Here is an 18,537-nt window from a genome sequence, read left to right on the forward strand (position 1 = left end):
ATTGTGCAGAATGGGGTTTAAATGGTTTTACTCTCTCGGTCATTGATTGCATTTTATAGGAAACCACACTCAGTCAGCATTCAAAGCTAATTTTAAATGCTGATCGATTGTTATTTGGACCATGAAAAGTTCCTTTTAATGGAGTAAAGACAGTAGTTGAGTGTTGTCTGAAGTTGCCTGTATGCATGCATGTGTGGTATGTTTTACATATATCATTTGGAAGTGTTACATTTGCATTTGTTTCTCAGTCTTTCCTGTTTCCTCCCTGCAGGTCTGATGCTAGGCTGCAGCTGCCTCAGCCGCCATCATGTTCACCAAAAAGAAGAAGTCTCGTATCCAGATCTCCGCTCCATCTAACTTTGAGCATCGCGTACATACTGACTTTGATGAGCAGGAGCAGAAGTTTGTCGGGTTGCCGCGGCAATGGCAGTCGCTCATCGAAGACACAGCCAAAAGGCCCAAACCCTTCATCGACGCGACTGTCATAACTACTGTAGAGCCACGCAAGGTGGGATGAGCGAAAGTCAAAACAACAAACATGTTATTAGCTAAGGAAAGTTATGCATGTTCTGAATGAATTGATGAACTGATGAATTCTGTATATTAGTTCATGGATTTTGGCTGCTAGATCAAGCTACAATTTGACAAAATTTGTACTAATACTGATGTCTAGCTAGCCAAGACTTTTGCATTTTCACCACAGCATAGTCACTGCAGTGCCTCGGTCTTCAAAAGCCAGACTTATGTAGAACAGTCAAGTTGAGACTTTTTTACTTACTGTCACTAATAAATTTGGTGGCACTAATTGAAAGTGTGTAATTCTGTCTTTGGGTGCAACTAAATTGTCATTGAATAGACACTTTGACTAAAAACAATTCACAAGCACATTCATAATTTTACAAGCTATTAAATTCATCCAGAATCCTAAAATAGTGACAATTCTCGGCACTTTTAAATGGTTTTTACCAAAGTGGCTGAGTGAGACAACAAGCTTTGTGTCTTAGGGTCTCTCATCCGGTCATCCTCTATCCACTATAGTAGAATTTCTTGTTTTTCAAAATCTCCAGACAATAGTACGTGGCAGCAAGCTTGGAGTGGACGGCTCTCTGACATGGCTGTTGGACGAGTTTGACACCATGTCTGTGACTCGCTCCAACTCTCTGCGACGAGGCAGCCCTCCCATCCAGCCTCGCAAGGATTCTAGCTCTTTAGGAGGAGGAGGGCAGGAGAATGGAGATCCTCACCACAGATACTACTCACACCCTGATAGACAAGACAGGTGAGGAGTTAAACTGCATCTCCAGGTGCAAAAATACAATTTGAAGCATTTTATAATTGTGTTTTCTTTCTGCTTTTTTCTTCAGCAGCAGCATGTTGCACAGAAGCATTATATTTTCATGATGGACACAGAAATAAAGCAGAGATTTTATCAATACAAGCCAATAAGCTGTTACATCACAAGTATCTGAACTGATCTTTATATCACTCTGCTTCTCAGAGATCGACCCAGCCCAGACCACCCTAGTGGAGGTGACCCCCGCCAGGGTCAGCGTGCAGTCCGTCCTCCACACTGGGATGAGGGAGTCCAGGGTCGGCCCCAGCAGCAGCCCCGGGGCCAAGAGCCCAGCAGGGCCCACAGGGACAGACCAGGCTCCGGCCCTCCTCCTCCCCCTCACAGAGACAGAGAGCCTCGGGACCGGGACCAGGTAGGGACTGAAGATGTAGCTGTTGTCCTATTGTTCAATCCATTTTCCTTGAATACTTCCCACTAATCTCTCCATCTCTCACCCAAACCCTGCCTCTCTTCAGGAGCAGGTGGTTCACAGGGAGCAACCCAGTGACCACAGGCCAAAGTCCAGCTACATGATGCGGGATGGCAGCCCTCAGTCTCCCAGGGACAAGAGGCCTCTCTCTGGGCCCAATATCCGCACCCCAAACCTGCCAGTAACAGAGGGGGTGATGAAGACTGCCCAACAGACCACACGGCCATTTAACACCTACCCGAGGACAGACAGCGAGGGCGGACGCAGCCCAACTGGACAGGTAGGGACGGCAGCATGAACAGAAAGACAGGCGGCTGTTTCCAGCCAGGACAGGCACAAGCAGAGACTACTGCTCTGAGGGAAGCTGTTGACTGAGAGAAAAAGGCAGACGTGCAAATTGAGCCACTGGCTGATGGGTGATAGCTCCTATCACCTTGCGCTGTGTTCTCCAGGTCAGATTTAGCTGCTTCTGTCCTGGTTCTGTCTTTATTTTAGATTTATGGAGGTCAAGTTCAGGGCTTTGTGCCAAATTGCTTTACAGAATTATGTAATGAAAAAGAAAATATGAAACTATTCAGATATAAGTACACATTTTTTTACTGCAGTAACTATCCCTTTAACATTTCTGTGTATTCGGCCATTGCAGTTTGCAGTGAGCAGGACGTCTTTGTGGCATTATTGGATTTTTTTTATAGGATTTTTGCATCAATGTGATGAAGTACCTTCATTTGTCAGTTATTTAATTTGCTGGATCAGGCAAAAACGGACATTTCTATCTGGTAATTTTGTCCATAAAACTTTTTCAATTGATTTTCCCGACAAAATTACAATATACAGTATATTGATATCGTAAGTAAAATGAAATATTCTATATTAAATCCATATCACTCCCTCTAACTATGTTAATGTCGTATTCATATTTTTGATGATGTAAGTTATTAATACATAACTTGCTGCAGCTCCACCGTGAAAGAACAGCTTCCTATAGATTTGTTATACGTGCATGTATGTTGTGTTTGTGATGACGTTCTCCTGCCTGTGTCTTCCAGCCGGTTCGACACCATGAATCCCCTCAAAATGGCCCCTCTAGCCACTCCGCCCGAGGTTCCTCCAGCTCCAAGCCCCCTATAAGCCACCCGCACCCTCATCACACATCCCACCCCAGCCTGACACCTGAGGCCACCCAGCACCCACACACCCCTCACCCCAACGTTCCAGCCCCGCGGCCCCCTGTGCCCTCTGGCCCCCCAGCTTCAAGTGCTCCGCCCCAGGGCCGCTCACCGCAGAGGGAGCCCCAGAGGGTTTCCCATGAGCAATTCAGAGCGGCGCTACAGATGGTGGTGGATCCTGGCGATCCACGGACCTACCTGGACCACTACATTAAGATAGGGGAGGGGTCCACGGGGATCGTGTGTATCGCCACAGTGAAGACCACAGGGAAACTGGTCGCCGTGAAGAAGATGGACCTGAGGAAACAACAACGCAGAGAACTCCTCTTCAACGAGGTAAGAGTTCATGATCTAGTGAATGCTGTTTGGTAGACACTGATTCAAAGCATGACAATGTCCAAACACACTGAACGTGATAACAAAAAGCATCCCCTGATGCTCTGAGGGCTGCAGAATGGATGCTTAACTGCACTTACATTTTACCACTGTGATAAGTAATGTTGTTAGATTGTATTTTCTTTTCCTTGGCCTGTTTTACTTCATGTATGCCTTGTGACAAGTTAATAGTTAGACTAGTTACCCTGAATGTATACCACTGACAGCTCAAAAGTATGATGAATCTGACTGAGAAATTTTCAATATAAAAGTCTGTTTTAAGTTCAGGCTACAATATTTTCATTTGCACTTTCAGATTTTGGCAGTGATATGCCATCATACTAGTGCCTTTAAACCAGACGAGAACAACAAATGTCTTTCTTTTGTGTATGTAAATAAGTAAATTCCACGCTTTTCCTGATACAAGCAGGAATAATTTTGCAGATTTCACTGCAGAGCAGCAAAACAACGTGTAAAAGCCTGTCTCACTCTCAGCTCATGCAGCCTTTAGACATAAAATCACAGAATAAAATAACTGAGACACATCTCATGGAAGAAATCAGGACTGCCGTCAGTAGAAATGAAAGGTTGGACTTTTATGTAGGTGGTAGAGTACACAGCTCCATTTCACACTCACATTAGTTGCTAATTTAGAGTTTAGAGAGATTTAAATTCAGAGTGTCTGAGTTCATGGTTGTTGATCGATACAGCTTCGACCTTACAGATACACGATAATCTCTTTACCTGCACGGCCACCTTGTCATTCTTTTGAGTCTAATGAGAAGTACTGTGGTAACTGCAGGTGGTGATTATGCGGGACTATCACCATGAGAACGTAGTGGAGATGTACAACAGCTACCTGGTGGGAGACGAGCTCTGGGTCGTCATGGAGTTCCTGGAGGGAGGAGCTCTCACTGACATCGTGACACACACCAGGTGAGAGAGAGAAACTAATTATGTAGCACCTCACAACTTTTAAGGGCACCTCCTGTATAATTTCTCCCTGGGGATCAATAAAGTATTTCTGATTCTGATACTGATTCAAAACTCTTGTCTTCCATAAGGGGGCAGTGTTACCTAATGTGTTCTGCACAGAGAGATATACCACCTGGGCCTGTGTCATTGTACTTTTATTTCTTTATTTAATGTTACCATTTGATGTTTTGTATCAGAGTCAGCTTAAAGCTAATTTCCATCTGCAGTCCCTTTGCAGGTCACGATTAAAATGTCCTCACAGTGGTAGAACAGCACTAAACAAACAAAGACACATAATAAAAAGTTACACGCAGTGTACACACATTAGTACATGTCAGAAATGATCACACCTGACTGTAGAGTGAAACAGAAAAAAACAGCACTAATGCAACTGCAAAAACAGGCAGTGAAAAGTTTAAACTGACTCATCTCTCTGGTGTCTCTTTGCCTCTCCAGGATGAACGAGGAGCAGATTGCCACAGTGTGTCTGTCTGTCCTGAAGGCGTTGTCTGTCCTCCACACACAGGGCGTTATCCACAGAGACATCAAGAGCGACTCCATCCTCCTCACTCATGATGGCCGGGTATGTACCACACTCCTGTTTGAGGGTCCTGTCACACTGCTTTTTTCAACATAACTCCAGATAAAACAGCTGTATCTTAGTTTTTAGGCAGGAAGATAATAAAAGGCATTAAAGACAGAACTATTATTGTAGTGAATCTTAAAAAAAAGCTTCCTTTTGAAATGTCAGAGGAGAAAGCTGACCAGTCACTACAGGACAGGTATTCAGTATGTGGCTTTGCAGAAACAACATGAATAATGTTGTTCACTTTTCAAATTAGTGGCAGCACACATCTGCTTTTATATGTCAAACCACAATACTGCGGCTGAGGCAGCACTTTATCAGCATAAAAGCATAACACAGCAGATGTCTTGACTAGTCCTAGCAGGACATGCACGGGTGTCACCCGTTATTATTCATTATAATTTTTGTAATAATTATTAATGGATGCAGTAATCATCAATTTTATTAGCCACACCTGTGCTTTTCCTGCTATGACATGTCAAAATGTCTTCTGTGAGAAAGGCTTAAAGTGTGCACATGATGGACAGAGAGGTGCTCACTCCTATTTATATAGAGTTTGTCTCACAGGATGCCCAAACTCAGCACAGCACTGTAGCCACTGACAGAACTTCACCCTTTTTTACAGAATAAACGTAGGTTGGAAAAAGGAACTAAATGCCACTCTGTCAACCATTATTGTAGAACTGAGGCTGATGCCAAATCACTTCCTGCCTGTTGACAAGCAAGTTTCTGCTTTCTACAGAAAAAGGAACCTAGCTTCGGGTGTGTCACAGTCCACATAAACATATGTAGTCGGTGTCTAACACTTAAGTTTCTACTGTAGAGTTTTAGTCGTGGTCCAGATGAGATGAGGGAGAACACAATTACACGAGACTGAGATCTGTGTCAAATGTTGCTGTTTGCTTGTTCCCAGTGCAAAATTCATAGTTGTGTGGTTCTGCTGAGCTGAGGTTTCAGCCACACCATTACCGAGCACAAGTGATTATGTTAAGACAAGGCTCCTGCTAAATGTCGTCAGTGCTTTGGTGTGCTTTGTCCACATTGGTCATATCATGAAGATCACATACTTGTACACGATTGGATGAATTTAAGGGGTCAAATTGAGTAATTTTCAGCCAAGCGTATCACATCCTGCTACTGACTCACCCACATTCATTCAATCAGCAAGTGCCTTTTGAGATCACAGATGTGATGTTAGCCTGGCCTTAACATCTGTCATTGTTATAGTTGTTAGGCAGCAACTAGTCTTGCACAGCCAGACCTATCACCACACTTAAGAGAAAGGTCTGGCTCAACCCATCGTCGTTCTGGGATAGGGGGAAAAAAATGCTCTGGCTTGTTTGTGTTTATTTAACCCAATCACAATCGTCGTGGGCGGCACGTGGCGGATGGTGCCCTTGCAAAGTAGTGTCTGGGAGGGATTTTACAACTTTTACTGTCAAAAAAGACAAACATAACTTTATCATGTGTCCTAGAGGTGAAGCTCTGGAGGAGCTTGCTCGACTCGTTAAAACCACGGACGATCCAAATCTTTGTCAAAACTTGCCATTTTCAGTGTGTAGGCTGCTAGCTTGGAGGTTGTTGATGTTGTTGTTTCACATAGCGATGAGGAATTTGAAAACCGTAACGCGCAGATAGCAGAAGGGGAGGAGAATGGCGACTGAATTAGTCGACTTATCCCAGCAGCCTACATCCAGTAAGTCAGGCTAGGTAGCAACTGTTGTTACCCAATTTCTCTGCACTTCTTAATTCACATTATTAATATTGTAAGCGGTTTCTGATGACATTTGGCTTAAGTAACTTCATTTCATTGTTGTTATAGTTAATAAGCTGGCATGGTGCCGTTTTTTGCCAAGTCTCTTGCATACAACATAGGTTATATGTGCAAGTCACACATGTGAAGCTAAGATGAGCTAACCACAGCGTCCTTAATGACAACTGAGGAGTGTTTGTGGTTTGATGTCTTTATGAGCTGTGGTTTCACCCTTCGCCTCGGCCTCCAGCAGTATGCATGGCCTCTACAGTGACACTGTTGTGCTACTTCTGCATCACTGTGTTCTGTGAGGCAGAAAAAGCACCTGCAGGGAGTGTTTCATGTTGCTCAAACTCCTGCTAACAAGTTTCTCAAAGAACACTCTGCTCTATGATAAAGTGATCTCAGTAAAGCTGCATGAATGTGACAAATTATTTTGGTAGATGTCATGATCTTTATTACTCTGGATGATATGGGATTTGTTTTATTTTTGTTTGGCATCATGTGTATCAACACTGACTTTTTTCAAACACAATAGACTTTCTTAATCAAATGAAGTATTTTCTGTTGCAGCTCCAGTCTAATGCTAAACTGATTATACACAAGCTTTATAATGCTGCCCATCACATGTAACAGAGTGTGATCTGTCAATAATTAAATTATGAAAATATAATAATATGAAATAAAAGTGTCATCTGTATTCATCAAAGGGTTTAAATTTCTGAACACTTTACAGAGAATAATATAAGATTAGGAGCAGCTCACAGTATGTGGACTTTGTGTCACTGAAATACAACATTTTTTATTTCAAGTTGTGAAAATGTTTTAATTTTGACAGAAGTATTTGTTTAAATTTCAGGAAGACCTCTGAGTGGTCACACGTTCACACAGAAAGCTTCCTGCTGGCTGCAGTGTGGGTTGGGTTTGAGACTCAACCAAGCCTGAAGTGTTTCTCGTCAGTAGGGTGGATGTGTTTGGTGTATCCAAATGCACCTGTGTGCTGGGTGAGATATGTGAGAGGGAGTGTCTCACTTCCTAAAAAAATGGCATTGGATCTCTGTTTTGGTTACCTCTAGTATTAATGTTGGGGGTTAGATTTGTATTAAAGTCTATGAAGCTCAGTTCCTCAGTGGCTGCAATCATATTAGTGTCTGTATGTGAGTGTTCATACATGTGTGCACCGGTTCTCAGAGCAAGTTTGTTTAGTTTCTCTTTCCGAGTTATCTGAGGTTAGCAGTCGGCCTTGTGGGCAACATCAAAGGCTGGTCCTCTGTCTAGATAACCAGTCATGCACTAATATTCTCAGAAAGAGTGGTGGATGGTAGCGAGATTTCACGGACTGGATTACACGACTGAAGCATAATAAGAAAGCGGAATATTATTAATTTATTAATTATTAATAAATTAATTAATATGTATTTTTATGCAGCTGAAACACATCTAGAATATTTGGTATATTTATTTTAATAATATTTTAAATATTTGGTTTTATTGAACTTCGCTTCATCTGTCAAATGTACAATGCTGACAGAATTTATAATAATATGCACAATGAATAAACTACTATCTAACCAGCTGTACTGCAGTACCAGACATTCTGCAAACTTATTTTTTTAGCCCTGTAACAGCATCAGGAACAGTTTCTGAGGCACAAATGTGATGTTAAAAACTCTTTGACTGTGATGGTGATTATGACTTTGTGTACTTTCTGTAAAAATTCATCTTTGACTCATGTTTCTTCTTTTCATCCATCTCTTTGTCCGGCTCATTCTGTCTCCAGGTGAAGCTGTCAGACTTTGGTTTCTGTGCCCAGGTGTCTAAAGAAGTGCAAAGAAGAAAGTCTCTGGTCGGAACGCCGTACTGGATGGCACCAGAGCTCATATCCAGACTGCCTTATGGGCCAGAGGTAATACTCACACTTCCCTCAGGATTTTACTGTTACTTTAATATTTGGACATGTAAACAAGCGCATGTCTTCAACTTGTTGACTGTCTCTTCTCGCTGTGTCTAGGTGGACATCTGGTCTCTGGGTATCATGGTCATAGAGATGGTGGATGGGGAGCCGCCGTACTTCAACGAGCCACCGCTCAAGGCCATGAAAATGATTCGAGATAATCTGCCTCCCAAACTGAAGAACCTGCACAAGGTGCGACAGAGACAAAAGCTGAAAACACTAACACAAATTTGACTGACTATCTTGCGTGAAGCACCATTAGCAGATGTCAGGGGTGTCATTACACCATCAGACACACATTTGATGTCTTTTGTGGTTTCCCTTAGCTAAAACAACAAAATGAGATGCATAAAATACCATTAATTGTTTGGTATTATAACATGAATCCTTTGCTTCTACAAGAGGAAGAGAAAAGACAACTTGCAGTGGGTCTTGTTTTTTACAACACTGGCTATGAGGAAAGGGTTTGATTATAAAGGGAGATAGTTAGCAGCAGTTATTTGGGCATTTTGAGATTGAGAAGTGACGCACTACATTAAAGCAGTGTTGAGTAATCTATAACCTTTCATTGACTTCTTTGTAGGCTTCTTGAGCAACAATGACAGAGGTTATTTCCACCTTGGCACAGATCCCAGTACTACTGCCTCGACCTTGACTAATGATGGCGTGTAATTCACAAAGGCATTAAGATAGCTAAATAAAACAGTGGTCAAGCAGAAATGTGTGGCATAGGTAGGAGTAACAGAGGAATAATAACAGTTTCATAATTTGTCCCACCTGTTACTTGTGTAAGTTCGCCCTTCAGCCATGAAGCAACTGACCATAAAGGTTGTTTGGGTGGATTGTGTAGGTTTATATGTTTTGAAATGCAGTTTGGCAAAAAACAAGCAGCTTGCAAAGTCAATTTTGAAAGACAGAAATATAATTTTCTGGCAAAATGATTGTCAGTAGTATTATCTAAGTTCACATGCACTTTAGAAATCTATTTATTTATGGCTTTCAGTAAAAGCCTGATTTCTTAAATGTCATGTAAACAAAATATCTGATTCCATTTCTTAGTGTAACCCAGATACATGTTTATACTTTTCCACAGCTGGAAAACACAAATTCATGCGTACAATAAGTAAAGTCTGCATTTCTGTTTCTGTCACCGATCCTTCATAAAGTTATTTTGAATCTGCATCATCATATATCACTGAAGAGGTCCCAATATGTGAGTCTTGTTTCAAAATATGTAGACTGTAAGGGAGATATCTGATTACTGGCAAAAGAAATTCATGTAAACTCAGGTTTTACAACAATCTCACTCATGTGAAACTGTCACCAGATTTTACAACCTCCCGGTTGGTTAAGCACAACCAGCTGGTTGATTGTGTACATGTGGTTTGATTGATTCACAACAACTGTCATTTCCCCATTTTGTGCCAAAGAGCAACAAAAACTTGATTAACAGACCTAGAGGATAGTATCATTGACACCTGACTGACTCTGGATGTGTTCCCTCTCCCAGGTCTCCCCTCTGCTCAAAGGCTTCCTGGACAGGATGTTGGTGCGAGACCCGGCTCAGAGGGCCTCAGCCAGCGAGCTTCTCAAACACCCCTTCCTGACGAAGGCGGGTCCGCCGTCCTGCATCGTGCCTCTGATGAGGCAGAATAGGATGAGATGAGACATGTGACACACTAAGACCTCCAGACTCTGGAGGGCATCATGTGCAGGTTCAGATGGAACAGAATACTCCTGCACACAGAGGTCACGGATGAGGTGTCTGTGGGCAAATCTCAGAAAGTGCTGGTGAGCTGCAGTGTGAACTGGGTGTGCAGGAGTATTCAATTTTTCTTATGTTAGTCACTGAACTATGGGGAGTGACTTCCCTTAACAAGAGGCAATAAGGTGGTGAGTGTGAGTGTGAGAGAGAGTGTGAGTGTGAGAGAGGGTGAGAGCGAGAACGTGTGTGTAAACACATGTTGCCAACACTGTTAATGACAGTGTTTCATGGCTTATACATGTGTGAGCTCTCACTTTGAGAGAGTTGAGTGATTTTAGCCGATTTCATGTAAACATTTTGTTTTATCTGAAGGGCCTGACCTGGAAAGATAAAGGACTGTGGCTGTTTTTTATTTTTCCATTTGGACCTTACCTGGATTTTAAGTGTGAAGGTGGGGTTTTGCACACCAATCGGATGCTTTGAAGGAGCCGTGAGCCCATTGACTGATTTTAGCGACATTTTAATCTCACTGTTTGAAAGTCTGGAAACCGAGTTTTCACACTACAAAGACTTCTCTCACGGATGGATCCCAGACTCGGACACTATCCTCATCACACCCAGAACTTACTACTGAGGGAGGACATCTTTTGACCCAGACATGAGTCAGACAGACTTTATTTTGTAGCCATATAAATACTAGCTTCCTGTTGTAAACAAGCAAACATACACTAAGTCAAAAGGTAAACACTGGAGTTGTCGTTTTTTTTAACAGATGATTTTTTCTTATTTCCTCCTTATTTTCCTGTGTAAGTACAATGAACATAGAGAGATATATATCAGTTTTGATGTTTTACTATCTCTAATTTGTGATTGTTTTATTATTATTATTATTATTATTATTTGTTTCCTGGTTTATTTTAGAGAGATGTGATTTTTGAAGCACTGTTGGCGAGAGATAGAAGCTGCACTCCCAGTTGATTCCAGATAATAGACACTAGACATTTGTTTTGTTTTGTTGTTTTAGACCAGACCAGGTAGGACTTTTTGACCGTAAACCTCAGTGGTCAAGATGTCACTCGAGCAGCAAAGGAAAAGCAGAGAGAGAACAAGAGAACAGCCCCTTAAAACGGAATGGGTATAAAATCCTGACAAAACATCATACACGTGTGAGCATTTTTTAGGTTTTTGTTTTTAAAAGAGCTTTTCCAGACCCTTTTATTAAATCTTTAATTAACTATTTCAGCTGACAGAGTTAACTCACTTCACAAACTAATGGTTCTTCTGAGGTAGAAAATTAACAAGCTGTTTTTTAGGCAAGTTGTTTTTGTTCTGTGGTGCACATCAGCTTCCTTATAACGTCATGCTCTTTTTAGTTACGTGGCCGGCTGCTGATGTGGAGGAGTACTCATTGTGTTCCTCTACTACACTGGTTGTTCGATTGAACCGATTAATGTTTGATTGCCTAGTTAAAGCATCTGGCTATTGAATCCACCTCATAGTGTGAGTGGTAGAAAGGAGCAAACAGTAGGTTTTTGTCATCCCACGATTCCCTAATTTATAAACAATAAAGGAAAGCTCTTACAAGACACAGCACGACACCCAGAAAGGAGTATTACAGATCAGCAAGAGGCTTTGTTTAGATTTATATCTCACACGAATGGTGTTGCTCATGCTCCTAATGTGTGTGTGAGATGTGGGATCTGTCACTTTCTTAGTGTTTGCATTTGTGTTCTGTGAAAGTGGACCATTAGGCAGATGACAGAAAGATAACAGAAGTAGTTAGAGGGCAGGAAACACTAGTGAGTAACAGCTGCTAATAATGTGCATACACACATACGCTAAAGGAATTACTGGACCTGTGTCAAGTTGTTCTGGACGGCACTGAGAGAGCACGATCCTCCATCAGACAGCATTCCTGTCAACTTCAATTTAAATATAAAGTTAAAGTTTAATTCCCCACAAACATACTCTTAAGATTTGGCATTATGTCTCAGTTAATTTCATGAATAATAGCAAATACTCCCAAATGATCACCAACAAAGTGAAAAAAGCTGTTTTGGAGGTTCTGCTGACAGACATGAGTTCTCTAAAGGGGCTGAAAGCCTCTTTCATGGTGGAGTTAATAACTCTGTTGTAACGTGTTAGGAGTTTTTTTCACACCAGGGATTAGTCACTGCAAATCACTCTAAATTCCCTTTCAAATACTCGACTGATCCAAACATCACCCAAAGACCGCCTCAGCAGGCTAAATGAAACCATGGAGAATTAATTACAGCTCAGTTTGTTCCCAGGTCTTGTTATTAAACACCCACTTCTGCCCTGATGTTTCTCAGGCTGGAAAAGGAGGCATCCTTATCAGTAGACACATCTGTAGTTTCACGCTGTACCTTGTAGCAATGAACATTTATACAGCAGATGAAATTAAGGCCATTGCTCTGTTATAAATCATCCCTCTTGAGGTAATGCAACAAAGAGATGTACATAAACATGGCCTGCAGACACACTCCCCTCTCTATGCCAAAGCTGCTGTTTCCATTCCTTGTGTCTTCCAGTTCAGCTGCTGCAGAGAGCCTCCTCTCAGAATACTTCCCACTGATCTGGAGCTCCTTGAAAATCGTCGCAGAGAAACATTTTCTCGTACTTTTAGATGCCGTCTCCTGTCAGGATTACTTGCTTTTTGTCTCCACGTCTCCAAGTCAAAACTGAAACTAAACAAAGGGAGGGGTTGGACGTTTTTTGGATGGGGTAGCGCACTCGCTGGTCTTGTCGCACACAGAACATTGTCATGTACCTTTCTATGTACATATACAAACTATACTGCAGCTGTAGGTGCACTGTACTCCAGCTCTCCTGCTGATACAGTGAACCTTCCCTTTGTGGGTTCTTTGTGGAAACCAACAGCTGTGAGGCCTTGTAAGAAGAGTAGCAGCACATAGTAGGATAAAGACCTTTCTTAAGCAGGAACCAAGTTTTATTCCAGTAGTTTGTTTTTTAACAATGTTGATAATTCCTGCAAATCCCAGCTAGCTATGGAGAGAATGATGTGACCAGTTAACTAACGTCACTATTGTCCTGTTTACTAATGTTGTGTAGCTTCACGTTTTTGAAGAGGTCAGATATACTGAGATGATGCTGACTTCATTAGGCTGCACCTTAAACCGCAGTGAAAATACTTTTTCCTGGCATCGCTGTCTGTAGCTTCAAGCTTCCACTTCCTAAAAACATGGATTATCATGTTTACGTGCCTGGGCTGCAGGAGCTTCAGGACTAGCTGAGCGTAGGTGAATCACAAACTTTGTCCCTGAAACTTTTTTTTCTTCCAAAACATTCACTCAAGAAATTTCTGGTAGGCGTTTTGTACTTTGTCTCCTTGGCAGCTTATCAGACGTTTTCAGCTGTGTCAGTTTCTGGATCTGTTTTGTGGTCGAACGTGGGACAAGCCAATAATGACTCACAGATTATGAAATGTGTTGCGATGTTTCATGTTTGTAGCCTTTTGCTTCTAATCAGAGAGACGGTGGCTGAGCTGAATGAAATGAGATTGAATGACAATCAGGTGTAGGTGAGGTAATTCAGTCTAGGCTGTGATGTTTTGAGATAAGACACTTTGAATTTTCCTGTTTTTCCTCACAGTAAGAATGTCAAATTTGAATATTGATCCCACTTGAATCTTTCAAATCCAGTTTAAGACTGCACATATCGATTCATCACTGTTTTACATAATTATACAGTTGAGGATTGACAACAAATAGACTTTTTAATGAAGGTGGGGGCCTGCCTCCTGCTAAATGCTGGTGTGTTTCCTGCTGTACTTTATGAGAGGCCCTAAGCGGCGGATGAAATGGCAGGATAATATTGTGATTTATAAATTTGACGGAGTATTAGGGTTACTGATGGGGGGGGGGGAATAATAATCTGAGATTTTGAGAATTAAGTCATTATAATACAAGAAACAAACTTGGAATATTTTGAAGCAAAATGGATTAATTGGATTACATACATATTTTAGCATTTCCTGAAAGTCCATATTTCAGTTTACACTTTTGTATTTTTACTTGTAAATCCCTCATGTTTGGACCCCGCTGTGTTCCCACCGCTGCTTCATCATGTCCCCTAGCTGTTTTCATTTTCATTTCAATCTCCTAAAACCTGTGATAATAAGGTGCTTATTATATTTCGCCTTTATTCTCTAAATTAAATCTTGGATTACTGACTTTCCTAGCAGTGGCCCTTGTACTCCGTTGTATGTAAGTCCCTCTTGTCTCTTGTCCTGCCTGCCGTTGGTCCAGGTGTAAACAAACACAGGCTTTGTTTCTGTTTTGCGTCGTCCCACATTTGATCAGTTTTCCTTTGATTATCAATGTGAAAATCCCAAATCTGTTCCCTCTACTGGTGGACTGATGTTGCTTATTAGTTAGACTGTAACTACATTTTTATGGACCAGATTGTACTGCTGTGTGTGTTGTATGCATATTCATGAGTTCATGCCTTAACATTTACAATCACTACTTGACGGAATATGACTCTGTCTTGACAGAGAGGGTGAAGGGAGACCTCCACGACGCTTCACTCTTCTCATCTCACAAATCTGAAAAGTGATTTTGATGTTGTTTTCATGCCAAGTGGTGTTTCTTGGAGTTTGCATCTTTTGGCTGATGTGTTTAAAAGCGACAGCTCATTAACATTCCTCACAGTTTTCAAATTGCTGAGACCTTCAGATGGAGCATTCTTCAGGTTTTTTTCTTTGTTTTTTTAAAATGTGGTTCCCGAGGGCCTCAAAGTCGGCACTCCTCGGTTTGCATTTTCTGAAGGAGACGAGGTTCAGTCCAATTGGATTTTTCTAGAAGTAGAAACTGAAAAATCAATGTCCCTGCTTCACACCACAGAGCTTCCGAAAGTTTTCTGTTGATTTGTTTATCAGTAGCCAGTGAGCAGCTCCAGTGCTGCTGTTCAGGGTTTAGTGCCTTGCTCAGCGGCATCTTAACAGACGTCTTTGGGGATTGGCCTGTAATGTGAGAAGTCTTGCTTCTTGGAAAACCCCCTGCAGGACTTCCCTCTGGTTTCCGCAGTGAGCATGTGCTGACTGAGGCTCATTTCTGGTGTCGCCAGAAAACTTGACCACTACTGACCAACCAGCCTGCTCTGTGACACATGTGACAAAAAAAACAAAAACAAATGGATTCTTTCTCTAATGGACTGTTGTGATCCTCACTGACTCGCCTCTTGTGTAAAAGCTGATTTTGTTGATCTGTTGCAGTATTGACGTGTTTTGTCAAACATCGGACTTTAACAGCTGTTCCTGCACCATCTTGTTTTTGTAAACTTCACTGGTATTGTAAAAACATAGACTTCACTTTGCAAATGTTACCTTTTTTTTGCAAATACAGATTTTGTAAAAGTCATCCACGGTGTCTGTCTTCTGTTTTGTGTGTTTGACATGTTGTTTCACTCAGCACTCCTCTGACATTTGTACAGAAGAGTTGTGGAGAAAGTTCTTGTTCTTCACTCAAACTTTGAAAACATGCTCACACAGTCTTTATGGGTGAATGCAGAAAAGGCCCAAATGGCAAAGAGGAAAATGTATTTTCTTGGTGAAAAACAATCATGATCTAAAGTGAACACTCTAATGCTCATTATTACACACTACAAAACTTTTTTGGACGGGTTAAGAAAAGAAAAGCGATGCCAGAGGAAAGGTCATGTTGGTTTGGTTCTCTATATGGTGGCCCTTTTTGGGACATCTCAGTCTTTTGTCAGGCTTGGCCCAACTCAATGTTCTTGCAAACATTTATCCAAAGTGTAAATCGGTGGCGCAGATGAGTGAACATAAATCAAATCAAGTTTTTGTATAAAGCACGTTTAAAACAACCAGAGTTGACCAAAGTGCTGTACAAGATGAAGTGAACAGCACAACAAGAGCGAGTAAAAGACATCAGCAGCAAGGGCGGAATCACCAGAGGCCCCACGATACGATATTATCACGATACTTCAGTCACAGTGCCATGATATTGTGGCTAATTACATAATAAAATAAGGATACCATAAGCTGCCTGATGAACTGATACTGTCGACCAGCTTTCAGTGGAAACCTCAAAGAAACTCGTTTCTCTGCTGTGTTCTGGCAGCAGTCAGCACCGTTGTATTTTTAGCACTTCCGTCAAGTCGCCTCGTCAGTGGAAGTAACGGAGCAGCAGCTCTGCAGCTCTGACTGAAGTCAGTCAGCCCAAAGGCCCCTCTAAACAATGACAGCTATTACAGACCGCAGGACAGCTGTGCGTGTGAGTGTGTGTTTTTGGATCTCACCAGGATAGAAAGTAAAGAAGAAGTGAAGACATTTTGCTGGTTCTTCATTCCTTTAGTGGCTAGTTCAAGGTAAGAACCTGAGTTCAGAGTTAATTGACATTACACATGAAACTAGGCCAAATGTTATCAAATGTTAGCATGCTAACAAGTTAAACTTTCATGGTGGACATGGTAAACATAATCATGTTAGCATTGTTATTGTGCGCATGTTAGCATGCTGATGTTAGCGTTTAGCATTTAGCAACCGAGGCCGTATTCACAAACAACAACACCTTAGGAGTGATTCAGGAAGTGATTCAGGAAAACACTCAGAGCAACTCTGAGCGAGGAAGAGACAGACACTTTTATCTTAGTGAGGAAGTGAGGTTGACCCTGTTGCTAGGTATGACACATTCTTTTAAAAGGTGTGATTGGTTGATCAAACAACAGTAAAGAAATAAAAGCGCGCTCTCAGTGAAGTCAGTAGGCCTGATGTATGGAAATCCCTAGCCCTAACCGGCCGACATACAAACAGCAATGGATGCACTGTTGCATTTTTCCAGTTGCCAAATATCATAGTGTCGTGATCAATGGCATTTCTGGCGTTATAGCATTATTGCATTGGATGGTCGATGTGAGCGCACGTCGTAATTCTGATATAATATGAATAATTATTAATTTCGTCACTAGGAGCAACTCTTTGTACTAGGAAGCTTTATGAATATGCCCCTGAGTTGCTAGCATGTTTGAGCCTGTTTATAAAACAGATGCCAACATTTCCTTCGTGGCTTTTATTTTAAAAAGTTTCCAGCAAAAGTATTTTTATTTCAATGTGTTTACTTATTTGCATTTGGTTTTTTTTATGGTGGAACTGGCCACAACGTCCTTTTCCTAAGTAACTGTGTGTGTGTGTGTGTGTGTGTGTGTGTGTTGCTGTGGTGTGAGATAAAAAGAGTGTTTCCAGAATATGACGGAGCCGCGCCGGTGGGCGGGGTTTGGCGGCGCGCAGCGGCCAATAGGAAGCCTGGGTGTCGGTGTCAAACACAGCTGATCGATGAGTCAGGGCGAGAGCACCCGAATAGGTTCCACTTGTTGCTGTGCAGGAGCCGCGACCGTCAGGCTGACTACCGAGATCTGATCCATCTTCACTTTACGTCCGTCATAGTGTCAGTAAAGCCACCAGGAGTCCTCCTCAGGCCGAACAGCCGCCTCAGTCCAGGATCTCAGCGCTGCTGCTTCTGCACGGCTCGCAGGTGAGGCTTTATTTGACCGTTTCAACGCTTAAATGCGCTCCGTTTAAAGAGAGGAGGGGTCGGTGTTTTAACTTTACCCGCCGGTGACCGTCAGCCGGTGATTGAAATGTGTTTACAAATAATATATCGACTGTGAAAAATACGAGCGTTTTTTTATGTTTATTTGATGAAGCAGATTGAATTATTGATCCTGTAGTTTTTACTTCATTCTGAGCTAATATTGGGTGTTATTCTAAATTCAGTCAGTGCCTGTTGATTACTGATGTTGCAGAGATATAAGAGTAGTCCAACCATAAAGGCCTAATAGTTAATAATCAGAGGATTATTATGGTGAACTCATGAAGCTTCCACTGACACGCTGAGGCTGCTGAGGAACAAAGGAGCTTTTTACATAATAAACTGTGTTACTATATACAGACCAGCACTTTGATTTTGTCAGGGTTCGCTGAGCGGGTCCCACAGGACTTTGACTGACAGGGTCTCTGGAGGTTTCAAGGGGAGAAGAGGTCTTTGTAGGTCCCTCTTGTATGGGGTTTTAGAGGGTGTGTGTGAACACCTGACCTGCTGCGACTCTCCCTTAACTCAAATGGCACCACTTGACTCACAGATAAGACTGAAGTATGATGGCATGTTCACCATAGCAACACCAGGCAGACTTAACAGTGCAGTTCAATTCAATTCATTAGAACTTTATTTATCTCTGTGAGGGAAGTCGTATGCAG

General features: G+C 41.9%; 2 protein-coding genes across 5 annotated transcripts in view; both read left to right on the plus strand.

Annotated features, from left to right (window-relative positions):
• Nucleotides 1-307: 307 nt before the first annotated feature.
• pak4 (p21 protein (Cdc42/Rac)-activated kinase 4) lies at nt 308-10,278 on the plus strand. Of its 3 annotated transcripts, XM_070905494.1 has the most exons (11): nt 308-508; nt 1,068-1,279; nt 1,499-1,706; nt 1,813-2,043; nt 2,424-2,432; nt 2,813-3,268; nt 4,110-4,243; nt 4,739-4,865; nt 8,402-8,527; nt 8,633-8,767; nt 10,086-10,278. In XM_070905494.1, the coding sequence occupies exons 1-11, from the start codon at nt 308-310 to the stop codon at nt 10,239-10,241; spliced, it is 1,995 nt and encodes a 664-aa protein (XP_070761595.1). In that variant the 3' UTR covers nt 10,242-10,278. The 3 variants fall into 3 exon arrangements, with proteins under 3 accessions (XP_070761595.1, XP_070761594.1, XP_070761596.1); XM_070905493.1 differs by lacking the exon at nt 2,424-2,432 and having other exon boundaries at nt 1,810-2,043; XM_070905495.1 differs by lacking the exons at nt 1,068-1,279; nt 1,499-1,706; nt 1,813-2,043; nt 2,424-2,432.
• Nucleotides 10,279-17,682: 7,404 nt separating this feature from the next.
• Nucleotides 17,683-18,537, plus strand: part of LOC139285555 (sushi domain-containing protein 6) — an 11,959-nt gene continuing 11,104 nt past the window's right edge. The window contains exon 1 of one of the 2 annotated variants that reach the window (XM_070906134.1): nt 17,683-17,815. The gene's annotated coding sequence lies outside the window, so the exon portion shown is untranslated. The remainder of the gene's footprint in view (nt 17,816-18,537) is intronic. The other variant, XM_070906135.1, reaches the window with a different exon arrangement.

The sequence above is a fragment of the Enoplosus armatus genome, chromosome 5 (genome assembly GCF_043641665.1).
Source record: "Enoplosus armatus isolate fEnoArm2 chromosome 5, fEnoArm2.hap1, whole genome shotgun sequence".
NCBI lineage: Eukaryota > Metazoa > Chordata > Actinopteri > Centrarchiformes > Enoplosidae > Enoplosus > Enoplosus armatus.